The sequence below is a fragment of the Ischnura elegans genome, chromosome 9, assembly GCF_921293095.1.
Source record: "Ischnura elegans chromosome 9, ioIscEleg1.1, whole genome shotgun sequence".
NCBI lineage: Eukaryota > Metazoa > Arthropoda > Insecta > Odonata > Coenagrionidae > Ischnura > Ischnura elegans.
In genome coordinates this window covers 41142825-41164636 of record NC_060254.1, presented here as the reverse complement: position 1 = coordinate 41164636, position 21812 = coordinate 41142825, and the positions used below count along the sequence as shown (strand labels likewise).

At 36.0% G+C, this 21812-nt stretch overlaps 2 protein-coding genes across 2 annotated transcripts in view; one reads left to right on the top strand and one right to left on the bottom strand.

The window, feature by feature from the left end:
- Positions 1-167: 167 nt before the first annotated feature.
- Positions 168-19605, bottom strand: LOC124165948 (ATP-dependent zinc metalloprotease YME1L). Its single transcript, XM_046543492.1, has 15 exons — positions 19296-19605; positions 18813-18965; positions 17192-17462; positions 16864-17052; positions 15980-16159; positions 12222-12316; positions 12038-12128; positions 9615-9767; positions 8845-8977; positions 6492-6594; positions 6077-6305; positions 5139-5290; positions 4534-4680; positions 3660-3821; positions 168-504 (listed from the first exon to the last, which is right to left on the bottom strand). Exons 1-15 carry the CDS (start codon positions 19323-19325, stop codon positions 358-360), a joined length of 2235 nt encoding a protein of 744 aa, XP_046399448.1. The 5' UTR covers positions 19326-19605; the 3' UTR covers positions 168-357.
- A 102-nt stretch (positions 19606-19707) lies between these two features.
- LOC124165947 (mediator of RNA polymerase II transcription subunit 16) overlaps positions 19708-21812 on the top strand; it is a 45340-nt gene continuing 43235 nt past the window's right edge. The window contains exons 1-2 of the mRNA XM_046543491.1: positions 19708-19943; positions 20024-20170. Coding sequence (XP_046399447.1) covers positions 19876-19943; positions 20024-20170 — 215 coding nt within the window. The 5' untranslated portion in view covers positions 19708-19875. The remainder of the gene's footprint in view (positions 19944-20023; positions 20171-21812) is intronic.

The following is a 21812-nucleotide window of genomic DNA, read 5'->3' as shown; positions in this document are numbered from 1 at the left end:
TGCTGATTGAGTTAAAGTTCTTCAGTTTAATTTTCTGAAGTGAGGAAATAATAATATCAATAACAAATTGGTCATGTTTTCCAACACTTTGATAGAGCCACTACGGCCAGTAGGTTAAAAATGAGGATATAGGATAGAAAAGATGCATCTTTAAATCAAAATATTGGTAAAAAATGAAAGCTAGGAGAGCCGAAAATTTTATTACAGAAAATTATGATTTATACAGGTAGATCTTCCGTTTCCTTGAGAAGGAGGGAAGCCAGAATTTTTGGCAGATATTATTACACTTCTGTCACTTTTTGGCAAACACTTCTCTCACTGAAAATGAGTCCATGAAAATGTGATGGTAATCAGTCCTCACTGCTTATCTGGAGCTTCTTTTCCAAGCACGATGGCCTTAATGTCATCAGCATCCAAAGTTTCATACTTCAATAGAGCCTCAGCTAGTAACCTATGCTCCTTCTGGTGGTTTTTCAGAATGGTTTTTGCTCTTTCATAAGATTCCTACACGAATAATGATGCACATAAAAATGGAAATTTAAAAGAATTAAAAGAAATGAATTACATGAGAAATTAATTACATAAATCACTGCACCCCTAGGATTAATGCAAAATTGAGGACATTAAAAATGAAGGTTATTTGTAGGATTAAATCTACCGGTACTACCACTGCATATTTAAAAGAAAATATTTACAGTAAAACCTCTTTACATCGTAATGGAGGGGACCAAAATTTGGGCAATTTGATGTATGGAGGTTCACTATAGAGAGGTTTTTGTGGTAGGCACCATTTTTTCATATCCTTGGGAAATGAAAGGTGCTACTGTCTTTTAAGCCAATATATTAATATATTTAAATATATAGGTATGCATAACTGAACATATATTTACAATTTAATGATTACACAAAGGTATAAGTAAATTGTTGAAGAGGCCTTTTTAGAAAATAAATTAGTTAATGGGTTTGCTTAAAATTTTTTTCTAACTCTCTCGAAATAATGTTTTCAATTCCACGAGCACTTTTTAATGTCATTTTCACTGTAAATAAATCACTAGCTGTTTTCGTTAATGCCTTTTTACTTAAGAAATAATTCCCTGGTCTAAGGGTTGTAATTTACTAATAGTGTTCGGAGGAAAGAACAATAGTTTTATATTTCTAAACATAATTTCTTCATCAAATTTAACTGCCTGAGTTTTTTTTATTTGTGCAGCCCAGCCAGTTTCTTCTGTTTTTCCTCGGTTGTTTAAAATAGATGTGAGGGTGAATGATGGTATTCCAAAGGTCACTGCCTTCTGCCTGTCCTCGTAGGTGGCTAGGAAAATTGCTAATTATGTGGCAATGTCAAGCAGTCGCCTTCTTTTATTTCTTGAATCCATCATCATCCTATGATTAATTAAGTAATTTTCATATTTTTTCATATTTTATGGCAATTAATTGAAAATACTCCTTATTATATCTTTTAGAATTGATTTATCATTCTTATAACATGTGACTTGTTAAAGATTATAAAAAAATAAATAAACACGTAACTACGGCAAAAAATAGACAAAAAATTGAGCGTAATTTTGAAAATTTTGTTGAATTCCCTCTCTCCAAAATACAATGCACGTAGCGTTCCGAAGAAAAACTCTGTTGAGGGCACACAGAAATGCTTGGTCTGCGAAAGGACGTGATTTCCAGGTGAGAATGCTGGGCGAACTACTCCAGAATGCAGCGGCGACAGTAAAAAATTTCAATGCCCTACCGCGTATCAGCTAATTAGCTGCCTCCTTCACCTAACACTGCCGCGCATGGATTGATGTTCGTTCAGTATTGCTAGAAATTGACGTCCCGGACTCCCGATGGAATAGTCAGATTTCGCGGCATAAATACGCAGGCAAGACATATGACTGTCGCTAAGCGCAATAAATTTTAAACTACGATCATTCACGAAAGCATCGAAAAAATTACCAAGGCGGTAGCAAGAAAGTGCTACACCGGGAAATATGGGAATAAAATAATTGCGAAACTGTATTTGATTTATTTCAAGTCGCGGAAATTTCTTGAAATATTTTAATTTTAGAAGCGGAAGTAGCAATACGGTCGAGTAATTCTGTCTCCATGGATGGGAGTGAAGTTAGTTGAAATATTTCCGTCAGCAAGTGATTATAGGCTGCGCTGGTCGCCTCTTTTATTAACTGAACATAGTATGTAGGCACTTACAAGAAAATAAAGCCATCAGTAAAAGAAAGCGAGTGCTATCGTGCGATTTTGACCATGATTCAAGAGAAAACGATGTGTTCTGTCTTCATTTACCGTCACTTAATATTATTGGGATAGTTGGATGCCCTAACTAATGGTTAACGTGAACATTATTAAAGGTGTATAAGAAAAAAATAAGCGTGAAACATTTATCGCTGAAAATGTCATTCCATGTAGGTAATCGCGGCTGTATTAATGGTCTCTAGTTGTCTCGGTACGATTTGCGGAGGTAGTTAGGCCGTCTCGGGGCTGTCTTGTTGGTACGATATATGGAGGTTTTACGAGATAAAGAGGTTCACTATATAGAGGTTTGCCTATAAATTTACATGTAAATCTGACGGGACCAGAGGGTTGGTACGAAGTATGGAGGTTTACGATGTAAAGAGGTTCACTACATAGAGGTTTTACTGTATTAGCAGAAAACAAAGAATACTAAAAATGGGGAGGAGAAAAATACACAAAATTAAAACAACAAATACTTCCCACGACATACAAGGCATATTAAGTAGTCACTGAAGGCTATTTTTCCACTTTCCTCATCAGCATTAGATTCCTATTTTCACAAATTCACAGATAAATAAGTGCATTTAAACATGATATTTCACTCTTAATAAACCCTGCACCTCCAAGATGCTGGCTTTTAGGTTTCGGGGATGAGAAGATGATTTCTCCATTCCATTTTGATCGCTGCTGTTAAATTGTTGTTTTCCATACAAAGTTTCTCCTCTGTCTTCTGACCTGAATATTCCTTCAGTACAAGTGGAGAAACCAAGGGTGAAATTTTCCATGAAAATATCATTTGGCTTAGACGGGATTTGAACTTGGATCTCCTAATTGCTGGTCAGGTTTACTATTGGGTTCAAATCCTAGCCAATTGTAAGTCAAATGATTTTTGCATGGATTCCAATTTGCACCTGGATGCATGAATGCGTACACAGTCACTTCTTCTATGCAGTAATTTGGAGAAACATTGTTTGAAAGACAACGACTACCAGGCAGCGATGCAGAAAATGGAATGGAGTAACTCCAAGAAGTTTTTAAATCTTGAAGAATATTAAAAAAAAGGAGGATGATAAATAAAAATTTCACGCAAATAAATAAAATCTCAAACATCAAACTTTACCAGCCAAAATTTGCCAAAACCTTTTAACTGCCACTTACCTACCACCCATTCCTGTTATAAATTAAAATGCAACACCTGAATTACATTCAAACTGAAAATTAGTAAGATTCTTCAGTTTCAACTGATAAAGGTTTCTGTATAAAAGAGTTTCAATAAAGAACCCACCTCCATGAACATCATCTAAGTGCCCCTTGCCCCACACTTATACTTAGAATCCAAAACCTAGAGAATTTACTGATGGCAGTAAGATAAGAAATAAACAACATAAATTTCTTCCTTGCATACTACACATTACCTGTAAAATCCTTTTTATTTCTGCATCAAACATCTCACTTGTACTTGCACTCAAATCATTGACTGCTACAAAACTTTTGCTATTGTCCTCGATGGTTCTTAACCCTGCCTTCTCTGACATTCCCCACTGCTTTACCATATGAGTAGCTATTGATGTTGCTTGCTGAAAGGGAAAATAAAAAATTAAGTATGTATCAGTACTATCAAATTCACACTATTAAGAGTTTTTAACATATTTTTGATGCAAATCACAATTATTCCAAAAAATAACAAAAAAACTTCTCATAATATCTAAAACTACAGCTATCTCCTGTGTCACAACATTTCCTCTAATCAAATACAGTAACAGTGATGCTATTTGCAGAGTTTAACGTAGAAGACTAAACATCTCCTGAGACAGCAAGCAAGACATGAGAGCACTGCAGGAACAAGTGACTTTGTGCGCAGTCACGCACACGGGTGCAAAGTTGAATACTACACCGGATGAAGTTCCCGTGAGAAAATATTTGACTTAGCCGGGAATCGAACCCGGACCTCCCGATTGCCGGTCAGGTGTGTTAGCCAGTTACACCACCAGGCCATTTTCTCAGAACGAACTTCGGGATGGGTTTTACCAAATGAGATGTTAACGTCACAAGTCCACACCGTGGCACATGTGGCAAGGGTCATGCTTATTAAGCCACTGTCGGGGTTCACCCCGACTTTTTAAGAAAACAAGCAGTGTATTTTTCCTTTGATTAAGCCACATGAAAGAGGAAAAATTTGCTTTTTCATGGTAACAGAAAAAATAGCTCTAACCTAGATACGATCATATGAAAGAGAGAATATTGTTCATTAGCTATCACCAATTAAATTCAATACAACAATATTTTTACCTTCAGATCACTAGAAGCTCCAGAGGTTATTTTATCTGGTCCAAATATAAGCTCTTCTGCTGCCCGACCTCCCATCATGGTGTCCATCATAGCCAATAATTGAGACTTAGTAACATGATACCTCTCCTTTTCAGGTATATATGCAGTCTACAAAAAAAGACATTTTCCATGATTAATATGTAATACCTTACATCATAGCACCAACTGATCACACAATTACATGCAAGAAATAAAAAAATATTTCAATAATTCTGACAGTTTTTCTTTTAAAGTTTATAACTAGATAGCTAGGCAGTGTTAATAATTGTCCACCATATTCACGAGAACACCACGTTATGTAGGATAAAATTAGGGCTAAAACATATGCAAAATATATGCATGCCAATGCATCATATTTCATGAAATCTGAGTTATTTATATACATTATGGACGATTTAACATTTTAAACTTTCAAAATATATTTCTACTGTTACCCTAAACAGTGCTAAAATTATGAAAATCTGACGACGAGCTAGATGCGTAATTTCAGAGCAAGGGGTTTAATAAGGAATAAATAATTGTAAATATATAACGATAAATATAAATAATAGCGGAAACTGACTTACATGACCAAGAGATGGACCACGAGGAATTATAGTGACTTTGTGCAGTGGATGTGACTCCTTGGTGAAATACGCAACAATAGCATGACCACCTTCATGGTAGGCTGTAATTTGATTAGCTTCTTCATCAGGAATACGTGACCTCCGCTCTGGACCTGAAATATACAAAAAAATCATACAATCAATCATAAAATATTTGGCATAACATATATAAAATATGATTTTATCACAAATTCACATTGATTATCAATTTATTACGGTAAGATTACAATTATGTACACATGAGGAAAAACTAAATCACTAAATAAAAGTCTCAGGATACACACAAGGGGAAATTACTTTTTATGAAGCATTCCCTTTCATAGATATTAGAATACAGTCATACTTTTCAGGATACAGTCATATAGCACAACAACTTGAGTAATAACTTTAGCATCAATAAGAATGTTACAGAGAAGAAATACACTTCCTTCTCATTACTTCTAATATTAATTTATATTTGAGAATTAATTTAACTTATTTTTAAAAAGCTGAAGAGGAGATTTATGTATTTGTACACATTAAATGTAATCGAGTCCAAATTATGTAGTCACACAATTGGGCAGCAAAGTATGGCAGTTCTTCTGTTAACATTATGATTTGTCATGAAGGCAGCAGCTAACTATATTCAACAATAGAACTTCAAAATTTCATAACAATTTACCCTTTGTGACAATAATATATGAGTGGCTTTTATACAGCAATGAAGGTAGTCAAAGTTTTATCCGTAAATGTTTTACCTAGATAGTGGCTATGTTACTTCTAAGAAATTATTGAACGATCAAGAGATCCTTCAATGTGGAGAATGAATCAATGCCAGAATGGAAGTCAACTTATGCAATTCCAAATAAACACCCTGGTCCATGGTACTTCTCACTAATATGTTTCATGCATCAACTTACCCATTAGAACTTTGTCTCGTGCACTCTCAAGATGGTTCATACCAACTGAGGTAGCTCCATCCATAGCGGCTCTTAATGCTGCTTGATTAACTACATTCTCCAAATCAGCCCCTGTGAACCCAGTTGTGCCTCGAGCCAATAATGAGACATCCACATCGGGGCATGTGATGACTTTTCCTAAATAAAGCGTCAAAATCTCTTTGCGACCCGTGTAGTCGGGAGTAGGAACCTGAAGATAATATCACAGATAATTTTTAAATGTGTACAGTATTTAAAAAAAGTTTCTAAATTAATCAAAGAAAATTTAGGAGTTATTTCCTCAAATAAAGTTACACATTCAATTTTTTGACTAAGTACAAATTCTACACAAAGAATGCAAATCAGAGGAGAAGTTATACATGTAATATTACTTTACCTGAACTTCAACGTCAAATCGACCAGGTCGTAGTAGGGCTTTATCGAGATCATCTCTTCGATTTGTGGCTCCAAGAACAATGACACCTTCATTCTGGTGAAACCTAGTTTTAACGGGGAAATAAATGAATAAGGATTACAGTTCAAGACCAAAGCATTAAAATAAGATTATTATATAAATTATATTCCTGATTTTCTCTGTGACATAAACAGTGAACTCTTGATTATACAAAGTCAGCAGGACTGAAAAATTGGCACTTTGAGATATTGAATTTCGTATTTTTAAACTTTTTAATCAGTCATGAAAAAATATTTGCTTTTGCTCCCACTATCATTTTTTTTTCTTTAGTGGCCTTCTATAAGGTTTTTGATGGTTATTTAAGGTATAATTCTTAGAAAATACTTTTTTTCTATTTTATGCTGTGATAGACTGTTTAATAATTTTACGACCCTAAACTTCCCATTCTTTAAAGCTAAATATCAACAATCTTAAGGCTAAAGAAATTCCCGTCCATTACAGACAACATAATCAAAAAACTAATTGAAAATTTTTGTACATGAATTTAATCTCAGAAATTTGTGGTCAGCAGCGAATAACAACTGTTAACTATGCATAAGATGGATATTTGTTTCCAACACCAATGAAATTTTAACAGCAGTCGGCCTAACTACCATTTATGTTGTCCTTTATAGCTCAGTGACAAGAAAAAAAACAAGGATCATAGCCCGTTTCCAGAATAACCTTCGTATGGAATTATTTGTAAATCCAAGTGTATTGTCAGGTAAATGTGTGATCTTTCTAATTAGTTGTTTTCATTATGATTCAGTTACGATCATAAATTACGAAGGATATAATTTTCTACGGGGGAATATTTGAAGTAAATTTTTTTTGGGCTCTCCTTCCGGCTTCTGTGCTCCATCACCTTAGAGGACGTTAAAATGGAAGACATTTCATTTGTCATAAGCTCCGTCACCAAAGGGAAGGGGGGAAATGATAGGGGAGGAGGGTATGGGATGGGAAGTTGGGTGTCAGAAAGGTCAGCAAAAGGTGGTAGGAGAGAGTGAACAAAGATCTCTAGGAATGGGGGAACAGGTAGGGGTGCTAGAAGAAAGAAAGTTTGTGATTCGAGGTGGATGTGCCTCTTCATTATGAGTAGCCTGCAAAATAATTTGGTGGTAAATAGAGCCCAATATTTAAGATACTCCTCACTTTCATCTTCGTCATCACTGCTGTCATGTGTAGTCCCAGCAGCTGCTTTTTCTCTACTGTTTGTTACTTAGACACTCGCTAGGCACCGACTGAAGCCCTTCGCATATTCAGCACTTCCAGGACGAAAGACAGCCAGATGCCACCTCCCTTGTGGATAGATAGCAAGATGCTTACGCGAAAACTTAATGCACAGAATCATTTCAATCCCAGTTGAAATTGGCAATAGAGGAGCCATTTCGCCCTAAATATGACCTCGCATATAAACTATGATATCATCGGTGATATCCTAATTACCTCTCCCCACCTCTTGTTGTTGACAACCGACAGTATTTTCCCGACCTTTACCCACTCCAAATTGTAATGTTGTCTCTAAATTGAAAAATATTTCCTTTATCATTGAGTGACTTAACTCTCTTCCTTCCTCATATTTCCAACTATTGATTTGAAAAGTGGTGTAATGAGGTCGCTTATTTGACAGCAAGAATGTTGAAATTTGAGCATTTTCTCGGACTCGTAACATTTTCTTAGTACGATTCAATTATGTAGAGTTTAAGTTGGAGTGTAAGAAATACCCCGCACAACCTTCTTCACATGTTTAACCACAAAGTATAGTTGACACGATGTTTACGAGTAAGCACGGGGCATTGTGTCAGCCACAATATTTTCACTGAACTCCTACTTCCCCTTGATTCCCACCATAAGTTTTTCGGCAAACCCTTTCCCTCCAAAGTTGCATTATCATTTACGATTTCACACTTTTTCTTTCATGGACCACAAATGAAAGCGATGATATCTTAACTACTTACGCCGGCATAACTAGATTTGTAGACAAATTTTTCACCAATGTTTGTATCAACAAATTCCATTTGCTAATGGGGACCGAGCCTGATGTTCATAATTTCAAAGAATTTTGTATTTTCAAAACTTTGTATTTTCGTATAGTGCCATGTATTCAACAAGGCATTTTTCAGGGACCACAATTTCACTACATATTATCGAAAATTTCATAGTATCCTGCTTCATATAATTGAGAGTTTACTGTACTAGACATTAATAATATCCCCACCATAACCTTTTCAAGCATTCATGAGCAACTTATAGAAAGCAGAAAAATCTCGATTATAAAAGGGAAAATTATACCAACCCATCCATCTCAGACAGGAGCTGATTTATGGTTTGGTTGGCATAAGGATGAAGAACAGAGTTGGTTCTCTTGGCTCCAACGGAATCTATCTCATCAATGAAAATGACACATGGAGCACGGTCCTTAGCAGCCTCTGCAAATAGAGAAAAACTAAATGAATACAGATCACAGTTCATGAATACAAAATATTATGTGCAAACACTTTTTGGCTTAAGTGTCCACACTTCATCAAATAAAGCCTTGATTTTTAATACTGCTTGCTCCAATCCAAGAACCATACCAATACACCAACCAGCCATAAAGAGTTGATTAGGTAAATAAAGTTTCTGCTTACAAGCCACAAAAATTTAACCTAGCAGCAAATAGTGACGTAAGGTGACGCTATGAAGTTCCATTGATAACCTAAATAAAAAATACAACATTTATACTAATTTTCATAACTAGTTCAATATTCATGAAGCTTATTCCATGATTCATGATGACAAGATGGATATTTTTTTCGGAAAACTGAAAGTAGGTAGTAAATTTCTAGAGCTATAGTTCAACCTACAAATCCATCATTTGATAATGCCAAATCCTCCAAATCTTTGAAAAATAGTAAAAATTAGTACATACAAAGAATGAGGAGAATCATTTTAGTAAATAAAATCTTCAGAAAAAAAGAACAAAAATTTAAACCAATCAATACTATGTCAACAATTTGAGAGTTTATAAAGGGGTTATAGATAAGGTCGTAACTAAAAATAAGCACCAAGAAAGCAAAATCTTACTGAAAAGATCTCTGACTCTTCTGGCACCCTGTCCAACCAAAATCTCATCAAACTCTGGTCCAGCAGCATGGAAGAAAGGTACACCAGCCTCTCCAGCAACAGCTCTCGCCAATAATGTTTTTCCAGTCCCAGGAGGGCCAACCAGCAGCACACCTAACGTGAAAATGAAAAAAATAAGCTTTGTTTGGAAAAAAATTATGAATACAAGATTTCCATAGAAATCATAGAGCAAAGGAACCCGACCACATTAACAAACAGGAACATGCTAGATAATCAAAACTAAGCAACAACCCGAGACTAAACCAGTATTAGTAATCATATGCCTACATACATAGAAGTACCTAACAATTGGTTCTCTTTATTTGCAGTGACTCTACATGTAGATTGAGGTTGATGCCAAAAAGGTCACTACTTTACTGATTACCAAGAGGTAAAAAAATAGCTCAAACCAAAACAGAGCTTCTGGAAATAATACCAAGAAAATGAATAAACATGAAACACAGAGGCATCGTACAAATCTTTACTTCTGTAATCTTTTTATATAATTTTCACCTCATCACTATCCATTTTTTAAGTTTACAACACTCACATTGCTTCATTCCAAATCTTAAATGCCTGCTCCTACAGATTGAGGAAAAATATCCGAAGGATGACAAAATTGCAGATAAAACTCACTGAAATGAAGTAATTATATTCACTTGGATTACTTAAATAAATATGTCTGCGCAAATAACCACGGAAGTGAAATTTGTTGCACACAGTTAATACACAGTGTAATAATTGCACTGTACATTAACAATGAAATGTCACAAGAGCCACTACGAATGTGAGTGCTGGATTCTACTGAGTTATATTCATTACTCTTTGTAACAGCCAACCATTCCCTACAGTGATCATATAACATGGTTAGTATGTTTTTCAAGTTTCATAATTTACTGACTTTTCCGAACAATTCCAGAAATTTTACAGACTTTTCAAAGGTATACTTATTATAAAACAAACAGCCACCTTTTATGTACCAAATTAGCCACCTTAGTAGACTACATAGGCTATGAAGTCACACTCTGTCAGCTCTGAGTTCCCACATAAACTCATATTAAGTAGGGGAGAAGGTTGTATGTACTTACATCATAACATTCCACATACGCAAAAATTGCAGTAATTAGACAACTGAGTATAACTAAGGTAGATATAAACTGCTATAATCTAGAAGTGAATAATGGCACAATTCCAGTAGAATATTTTAACTTAATAATATGTACATGAAAAATATTTAAATAAAACATTTGAAAATCCATAATTTCACTTAATTGCTTCATACCTCTCATTATGTAATTTGTATGATCCACACACAACTCTTAGTCCTATTCTTTCATGCAAAAAACAACATAAAACTCATGGGGTGATTTATGGAGAAGTTCACAATTTGCATTGAAATCGAATTAATTTATTTATCCGCATTAAATCCAAAAACAGTCAAGAAGACCATATACATTGGATTTATAAACAAAGGGTCAAATAATAAAGCACAAAAAAGATACTTATATCACCAAAAAAGTATGTATTAAATAAATGCAGGTATCATGTGTTACATCACTATCATGACCATCTCATCCATCTCTTTTTTATTTAGGGAAAAAGGGGAAAGTGCACACATCAATGCTAGTTCCATATGAAGACTTGAGAGCGTCCCTTAGAAAAGCTGTGCTTGAACAGTATATGGAATCGTGGAGGACTCTGAAGGATTATAAATTGCGAAGCATCAAGGCGACAACTTCAGCTTGGCCCTCCTCGGCCAGGAACAATCGAAGGGAGGAAGTGGTAATTACTCGGCTGAGGATTGGGCACTGTCGCTTGACTCATTCCTTTCTCTTTACGGAAGAGAAGGATGCACCTCAGTGCGATGAGTGCGGATGTCTTTTAAGTATCCGACATATCCTGACAGTGCGACAAATACCGTGACGCACGGATTCGGCTCAATATAGGGGAGACCTTGAATCCCTCCTCGGAGACAACCTGACTAATCTGAATGGTATAATTTTTGTTTCTCAGGGGTCTGTTTGATCAAATTTCAATTTTTATAAATAATGTCTGATTGTTTCTAATCCATATAAATAAATTATACAGTGACGATCCTTCTAATATACGACTTGAATCTAATGACTGAGTGGTGGTGCAGAATGACCTAGCCGTCGACACACCCTAACAATCAATACTACTACTACTACTACTACTGCGAAAAAGGGGAAAAGGAAGAGGGATTCAGAGTTGAACTTTTCTGATGGCATTGTAGGAGTATGGTAGATGGTAGGTAAGGGATCTGAGTCACAGGTAAGTGGTAGTAAGGAGGATGGAAAAGAGATTAGTTCCACTACTGAAATTACACAAGACTTAAATTAATTTAACATATATATAAAAATTACCTTTAGGAAGTTTTCCTCCTAAGATGGAAAACTTGTCTGGATTTTTCAGGAATTCAACAACATCCTTGAGCTCTTGCTTAGCTTCGTCCACCTAAATCAAAATTTAATTCTCATTGTAATTTTTTACACAGAGTAGTTGTTAAATAACATAACTAACAACTTAACATTAGCATTGCATCCTTACCCCTTTCACATCATCGAAGGTAACATGTATTTCTTCAGGATCTACCTCAACTTGGTTGCCCAACTGGATTCGGAAAACAGATCCACTGGCACTGGCTGAAAACATGGACGTTAATTACGAATGAGAAAACTGGTAACTTACATATATACTCAATTCAGGGAAATGGAATAAAATTAAACAACAGTAAAATTGTTCAGTTTACATCCTTCATAGTAATAAGACCCTTTTAAACTGATGCTATGATACATATGTTTTTTGGCTTGCCTCAGTCATATTGAGGTAAAATCCTCTTGCTACCTATGCTGAAAGTTACAGGTTTGAAGGCATAGGGGTTTGTTATCATCAAAAGTTAATTGTTATGATCCATGAAGTAAAGACCCACCATGGTTAAATACTTTGAATGCAGATACACATCCTTGGGCCACTTTCCCCCTACTTTATCTTACCCTCCTCTTTTCTTCCTTAATTCTCACTTTGAACAAGACAAGTACTCAGAGCCGGCCTTAGGACTGCCTCGGGCCCCGCGTTCGTGAAAAAAAATTAAAATATACGATAGTTTTGAAGACTAACTGCGCGATGGTATCATAACGGCATAATTACGAAGTCTGAATTTGGGAGGGGAACACATACTTAGCCAGAGAGTGGTAGGGATTTAAAACGCTCAAGTTTGTAAATGGGGTATAGAGTTTAATATTTTAAGTGAAGGGCCCCGCACTGAAGGTTCGCCCCTAGCCCCGCACCTGCTAGGGCCGACCCTGCAAGTACTTCAATGGAATGGGAGCATAAAATACAGAGAAAGCGTAGCAATGAAAAAAGGAAAGAACTACAAGGAACATTTAGATTGTCTGTTTTGGCTTCCCCCATTATAATCCTCCTACTCTTCCACTTTCACCACCCTTCCATTACTATATATTAATGTGACTCTACTGCATGTCACTCCTAACAACCTTTCCTCCAGATACAATATGACAAGATATTATTACTCATTACTCTCTGGGAGACCTAACAATTGTTTATCATTCATGAAAATCACTTTTACACTCAATTTTTAAGAGCAATTTCCCAGTTTATAATGTCAAGTAACTAAGTGAACTCATTAAATGAAGAGTGACTTATCTGAAGAGTGTAACAAATCCACTAAACCACAAAAAACTTTAGACCCAAGAGGCTGTCTAGGCCTCTGTGAGAATGAACTATTTCCTCTAAATAACTCTTCTTGGCTTTATATCTCAATGTTATTACAAGCATAGAAATATGGAAAATGCCACCTGGACAGTAAGCAAAGAAGAGTTGAGATCTAAGCTGAAAGTTTCTGTCATCAGAGTAGAAATGATTCTAAGGCCTAGTGATATCATTGCATGTAGAAAAGCCTGAAAGGAGACTAAGAATGACTCGTCACAAGATATTATGTATGTATATCTAAATACCTATTCTCTTACCATTTTCACAATCACAATTACTCTCACTGAATGAATATCATGGAACTTCCAATTAAATGGTGTGATTTTCACAATAACATTGGCAATCATATACAGTGGAACCTTGATCTATTGTTTTTCAGGGGGATCGATGAAAAAAATGATGAATGCGGGAAAATGATCAATGTGGGAATGTTTGGCTTGGTTGCCTATGTCCCAGGAAACCCTGCATTTTGGTGCGTAATTATGATATTCATTAAAGGATTCAAACAAGAGCTGATTACAGGAATGTTAGTACTTCGAAACAATTGGGTCATATTGTAGATTTGACTAATATCTCCTTCAAATATCCTAAAGGAACACTCCACCTTGCTAAAAAATGTTTGCACTCCACTCGGCATTTGCACTGCTGTTATGGATTTCTGACTGATGTAAAAATTCTTATCCATCACACCCATTTCAAGTACACGTATTTACGAGAGCAATGTGCATGTTATGCCTAAAACAACTGCTTTGGCCGATGCAGTGATTGGTAGTGAGAGGATCACAAAGGTCATAAATAGTTTATTACTTGAAATGTTCCTTTCTAACAATTAAATTTTTAATGTAATTGAGACAACATGTAACGTGCAAACAATGTTGCACTAATCATAAGCGGCACGCCCACCTGATCTTCGGCTTCATCCCACGTTTTGTTTTCACCAGTATCTCGCTCTACCCCACCCCTGTTATCATGTGCTAGCGGACGAATAAAAATAAAACTAATAAAAATGAAACGGGACTTTATTGAACAAACACAGAAAACACTCGCTGGTTTGAAGTCAACCCACCCTTGAAAGTACGGAACCACTCGTATGAGGTGAAGTTCGGCACTAATGCTATCGCATACGGCATAAGCGGAGCATACTGCAGAGGGTGAAGCATGACCATATGACTGCGCAGTGAAATTTTTTGTCCAATCGAGAAGGCAACTTACCCACTCATTTCTAAATAGCATAGTACCAGATGAGCAGATGAATTCAGATTGATAGTAGGGAGAAACAATATATCCTGAGAAGATATCACTTCATTAGCAACTCTGATAAGTGAGACTTATAGCATAACTCGTAAATTGTAACCAGATGCCCTGTTTAAAAAAGAAAATGCCGCATCAACTGCCAAGAAGCTGTCAGGAACTGCCAGCTGTGAGGAAATCGAGATTTGCCAGAAATCACCATCATATTATTCCAACTATTATCTTGCTTAAAATGCTTAAATAACGTTAGAAATAAGTCATGTTTGGTATAATTCTTTTTTGAATTACGTGCACATTACTAATATTTCAATCTAATAAAAGTATAATTCCAATTGCCGAAATTCATTGTAAGACACCTTTTGGGCTAAGAGGTGATTCATGCAGCAGTTGACCTCCATAAACTGGGAACTTTGAAGGAGATAGGCTGAATAAATTCAATGGGCGAGAATTGGAGAGGTGCGAAACACGTTTCTATTGTTCTCGAGTAACTTGATATTTTCTTTCAAAGCTAAGGTCTTCATAATGTGATCCCTGCACGAGCTGAGGCCTTTTATTGTTTGATTTCGGAGAAGAGGAAAGCATCAGAGGGGGAGGCGGAAAGTGCTGACAGGAGGGGGATAACGGATCTTGGGAAATGCACTAATGTTACTATCCCATGGCACTGAGTTTCTCATTATTGTAGTTCAATCTCCTGGGAAAAATTCAAACTGTAAGTCTGTCATTATTAGCCATAAATAACATATTGAAAAAAAAGTCAAAATTCAGTGGTTTGCAAAAAGGCTTCAAAACAATTGCTCAACGTCACAAACTACACTGCTGGGCACCATGGCGCAATCTTAATTTGATTTCTTAATTTACGATTGGTTAACCAATGAATAATCTTTTAAAGATGAATCAAAAGTTTTTCCTTGCTGCTCATCGTCTTCTGCTATGCTAAACATTTATATTAAACATTTTTATCGGCAAGTAAATAAAATAATTGTTTTACGAAGGGAATTCTAACAAGGATAATAAACCTGGTGTAGCCCCACATTAAAATACAGTAATCCTTGTGCTTTAGGGCACGATTTTATTTATTATAAAGATCAAAGAAACATGGAAAACATCAAAGGAGTGTGAAACTCACGCACGGATAATCTGCTGCCGCCGCTAATCAGGAATCTGCTGTATTTGGTGACAATTAAACCATCATCTGAATGCACCCAACTTGGCCATAAAGGCCTTACTTATTAAAGCTGTTATAAGCCAAAACTATTGACCGGAAAGTAGGGACAGGTTTTGCACACACACACTTTTATCAAGGCATGCCACTACTAAAAACTCACCCATGAAAGATATGAAAATGGCCAAGAATATTACAATGGTCAGCAGTTGCTGAATCACTTTCAGCCATTTCATTGTTCTTCCAGGAACCCGTTGACCATCAGCAGCTAAATACCCTTCAGCAAATGCTATTTTTAATTTTTGCTGCTCTTCTGGACTTAAATTTGGATCTAGCATTAGAGCTGCAATGCAAAATTAAGAAATAAGTTGACAAGCATAGTTTATGACCCCATAATATGATTGAATGTTATACACACAATCAATCACAAGACTTTAATCATGTTGAGAAAACCTGTTATTGAATACATTATGAATATTTTTTTTTTAACAGTATACTGGGGCTAGCCACGGTGATAACTGTTACAGGTGTCACCCACAATGCACAAACTGCACAAAAAATCCACAGGGAAAAAATCATTCACCTTGACCGGGATTCAAACCCAGATCCCTTGATTTCCGGTCGAGTGCTTTACCCAGTTAAGCTACTGAGGCATCATTCTCCCCTGTGGAAATTTGAGGACTATACCGGACAAGGTGGTATGCACTGCTGAGCATATGATGCCATGAGCAGTCCTAATTGTGTGCACATCGCCACAGCAGGAGAGCAATTATATTATTATCAGAGCATTATGAATAGGCTACTAATATAGATGTTAAGGACCATATAATAACATAGTATCACATACTACTACTCCATGTAGGTACCAAAGTTGATTACGAATAGTTACACACTCATGTTTACATGAAAAGATGCCAATTTGAACGCAGCATATTATATATTTTTAAAGGTAAAGACTGCTCCATTGATTTAAAAAAAATGAACATAAATACACCTCAAGCAAATTAATTGTATAATGCATTTCAAGAAAGGAAATTAAAATAATACCTTTGATCTTCTCTGTCTGTTCAGGAGTTGCTTCTTGTCGACTAGTGGTAGCTGGAACAAGGCGATGATCTTTCACTACAGGCTGCTGAATATGAAAGAGATCTCGAATGCGTGTTAACAGAGTAGGATTCCTAATTAACTCTGCTTGCATGCTTCGAACAGTCTTGAAGCCTCTAACAGCTGGTAACTCTATAAGTAAGTACAAGGTCCAATTGATTTAAAAAATATTATAATTAATTACACATAATAAGGATGTATGATATTTCATTCTTTTTCTCATAGTATGAGATAAAATCAGTGGACAAACTAAGGGAAAAAAGTTACTAACCAAAACTTATTGCTCGTGAAGAAAGAAGATGATTGAAGTAATTGTGCAGTCTAGGAGGTGGTGAAGCTTGAAGATTTCTATACATTCCCACTAAACCCTCCCTTTTATCTTCTTCAAAGGATCCATATGATGAATAGGAAAGGGGGCGTGGGCTTCTAACTTGTATGCCTTCTTTAAGTACACCATAATTCTTTGAGTGAGGCAAAGGTATCTTCTGATTTAAAGAGCGTAGTGTATCTAGTAGAGTTGACTCAGCAAAGTTCTTTAGGGCCTGTAAGGAAAATTGTGTCACCAAATCACCCTGTGTAAATCCTCATGGGTAAATGAACCTAAACTCTAATTATGTCACCAACTCAGGAAAAGTGAACAACAACATTAGCAATTATTTTAAAGTTATATTATAAGATTTTATTTACTCGTAACTTCTTTTCCCCATTCATATACCTACCACATTCTTGATACAAATTGCAAATTTGGGTATCAGTGAATGATTCCACCTTGAACAATGGAAAATTTAGGATTATATCGTTCATGCCCGCCAAGAAATAGGTAGGCAAAAGGAGGATGCAAAAACAACTAATCAAAGGATGAGGATGATTTGCTGATAGGCGATAAAGTGGAAACCTACAAAAAGCCATTCAATAGCTAATTTTATTCATTTTTATTTTATTCCCGAATCACTGAATACAGCTCATATTGGCCATTTTATATTGGGGTATTCAACAAATTACACCATGACACGCACATGAACAACCATGCCTTGGATATGGGAAACCAACCCAGACAGGACTCAAACGCCACAACCTCTTTTTTGGCAGGCAAGGACTTCACCCTGCTGCCATCGAGGCCGGTAATAGATTGTGAATAAAGATGAGATACTATCTTATAGTTAAAAAACTGTATGCCGGTAAGAGTAAACAAGATGAGATATCACCCAAATTATTTCATATTACATCTCATGAGGATATGTGACAATTTCTCCCAGAAGAATCATCTCCTAGGAAGTGATTTAAGATGTAAGATTGAAAATATGAAAGTAATTTTCTAAATGCATCACATATTTTTATCCTGAGTTTTGATGCTCCCATAATATTGCTTCAAAAACAAAGGAAGAAGATAATTATGTTTCAATTCCAATTGATTCTAATATTATTCCTCTTAGGCTATTCTAACAGGTATGTCATCCTATGGGAACCATGATAAACACAAAAAATTCATTAAGCTTAATTGACGTTATAAGTCTGCAATGAGCTCAAGAAAACCTTTATATGGCATATCTAATGATAACTCGCATAAAAAAATGAATTAGCTAGAACTGTTAGATTACTAGTATGAATAAATAACATTGCAAACTTGTTTCAACAATGGAGGTAAGATATTTCCTCACCAAATAATGGAATACGACGATGAAACGAACTTCCAACATTGGATAAGACAAATGTAAAGCAATTAAAATGCATTATGGACCTCAAACGATCGCTGTAAGATCTAATTAAAAAGAAAACACCGGAGAAAAAAATCCTAACAGTACGGTTTGAAATAAAAAGCGTAATAGTGTAACAACTCTCATTAAGTGGACATTAATACAAAATTAGATACGTAATTGGGTCGAGATAATTACCTCGTCGAAACTCTCTGCGCATAATATTTTCACGACACCATTATTAACTTCCTGCCGGCTTTTCTGCAGACGATTCTGATTTCTACTGACGGCTATGGGTGCAGTTCTTCTTGGGCTAGCGATTGAAGTAAATTGTGATAGGTGAAACAGCACCTGAAAAAGAAACAAGAAGTTCGTATGATGACATTAACATACAACAGAGGACTACATAACCACAGAATCCAATTAATGGCTATTGTAGATTGCACGTTTTTTCAATATTGCCTCATAAAATGCATCCCTTGATTTGCAGCTAGATGACCTTATTGGCAACTATACACAAACAGCCGGATAATATCATAAATGCCATAGATAATAACATTTAAAAGGAGTATATTCCTTACTTAACACAATTAGTTAACATGGGGTATCGCCATTAGTATTAATAAACTAAAATACTCTGATTTACTGAAAAGACGCAAATTCATTGATTACGTGACTTACCTGGTTGTTGGTTTGATTCAAGGAGAACATGGATTTAATTTATTAATTATAATCTACGTTTGGTAGAATAGTCTCTTCTTCAACTCGAAGCGGTCTACTCTCAGAAAAGCATCACACGCGAATAAATACAGTTTGTTTTTGTAAATAAATCAACCAGGAAGACCTACTAGTTTTCACAATAGAAATTTAGAACAAAATTTGCGCTTACCGACAATGTTTTGTTTCAGTTTTGATTACTGTGATTACGATTTTCAATACTTAGTGAAATGAGTATTTATTGTTTTATTCTATAAAATCAACCTCGTCATCTGTGGACGAAGTAAAGTATTTAAAGTAAGCATTAATGCTAAATATATGCCTGTCATGGAAACTTCTCCAGTTTTAGTCACGTTCCTCATTTGTTTCACAGCAGCCTATGCTGGCCTATGCCCCGCTATGCCCCAACAAGCCTTCTCAAGGGAACCAGGAACAACTAGAATGCTTTGATATTGTGAAGGAAATTGGTGATGTTCATCATTAGGAAATCGCCGGAACTTTTGGAATGCAGAATGATCTGTGCCATGTCATTTGAGATTTAGGGATGGATCTCCTCTACGCTACATTTAGAAAGCAGAAGACTATAAACAAGACATTCCAGGGTTCCGATTGGTACGTAGAATATGATGAAAATTATTTCGTTTTTGAATTAGCTATGACAGGTACTTAAGAACTTTACCTTTTCCCTGCAGTCTGCTCGAGGGTAACACGCTATGCGCGGTTTCATGTCGGAACATAGTAGCCTACACCACTACCACAGAGTTAGAGGATCAATCCGGGAAGTCATGGGGATCTCACGTCTACGTCGCCGATCTCAACACACCATGGAATAGTTGCCGGTCAGTATGCCTGAAATTTCCATTACTTTCGCCTTGTTCTGTGGCGTATCTGTTATGAAATATCACGATATACTCAACGGAGCTAGTTTTTGACTTGACATCTGCCTTGATCTCTGTGAAAAGGTTCTTGTGTATCGTTGTGTTTGGGTGTGTATGTATGTATATGATAATAACATTAGTAACTCATGATGAAGTAGCTCATGTTGAAAAATTCCAATTTTGTGAAAAATACTGATATGTTACACTTATGGCTCAATTTCAAGACGTTTTCAACACAGTTGCAGGAAGTGTCAAGACTGTTTCCTCTTTACGAGGTGAATGGATGCATTAGGGATCATTCTTGACGTAAATTCTTCAATTCTTAAATGTTCCTTTGTGCATCAAAGTGTGGGAATGAGTGTCGGTAATTAACACTAGTGTGCACTTGTTTCATTGTGGTCGAGAATGCATTCTTTAAAGTAAATTCTTATGGGACAGCACATTATTTTTACGAATGGTATGGAATCTTATTAATTTCTTTATAGTTGAAGTCTCCTAGCAATCCTGAAGATCAATCATTTTATGCCATGCCCTAAGGATGATTTGGGGGGGAGAAGGCTAGTCCCCCCCCCCCCGGAAATTGGATATTAGCTATTCGTTGGTTCTCATCTTATTGCCAACATATAGCCAATGTTAACCAGCCAACATATAGCCAATATAAATATATACCAGCCAATGAATAGCCAACATTAGCTAATATTGGGTGGCTACCGGGATTTGCGTTTAAGCTCATGTGTTAGAGAGATGTGTTGTGGAGAAAGTCCCTTTGTAGAGTGCTTGGTAGTGACCAGTTGGAAGTCACAAATCTGTTCATCTCTCGACCTGATCCTTTGACTGAAACTTTGCTTGCGTGTGCTAGGGTCGGCAGGTGATTGTTGATTAAGGCAATCTCCCGCATGCTTTGTGGTCATATTTGTGCCATGGATGCCTATGAAAAAATGTGGTGGAGATTGGATGGTAACTTTATTGATATTAGAGTCATATGTATTGATCTTGATGGTGTTACAATGTAGTTGGGGTTCAAAATTGTTTGCCGTACCCCCAGATTTATCAAATTTGATCATGTTTTCTCAGTATGTACAGCTGACTTACAATTAGATGTGTTGCTTCCCTGTTTGTACTCTTAATGACCAGTATTGACTGTATATCCCATTTCCGTGAAACTTTTTTTACCAACAGGTCTTCCGGGAATTTTGTGCATTCCTTTGATTTATTGCAATGTTTCGTCCTTCTATTTTGCAAAAGAGGATTTACTTTAAAATGAGGTTTGAAAATTGTCTAATCGTAAAATTTAGTTATTCATGATTTTCCATGTTAGAAGCCACATACTCATTTCATCATGAGTACTTTTTCGTGAAGCCTTAATGCCAAATTGTATCACATTGCATATAAAATATGCTTGTGGAAAATGTCTCCTTCCACCACTGAAGAATTAAAACACAAGGAGCAGTTAACCTCACCAGGATAGACAATGCACAGCTTAACTGTGGAAGTACCTCTGGTACCTCCTCTTCAGTGTATTTAATGTTTACAAAGACATTGTATCTTATGTATAATACATTTTGTTAGCTGAAGTTAGCATTGTCCCATCAGATTAGACACT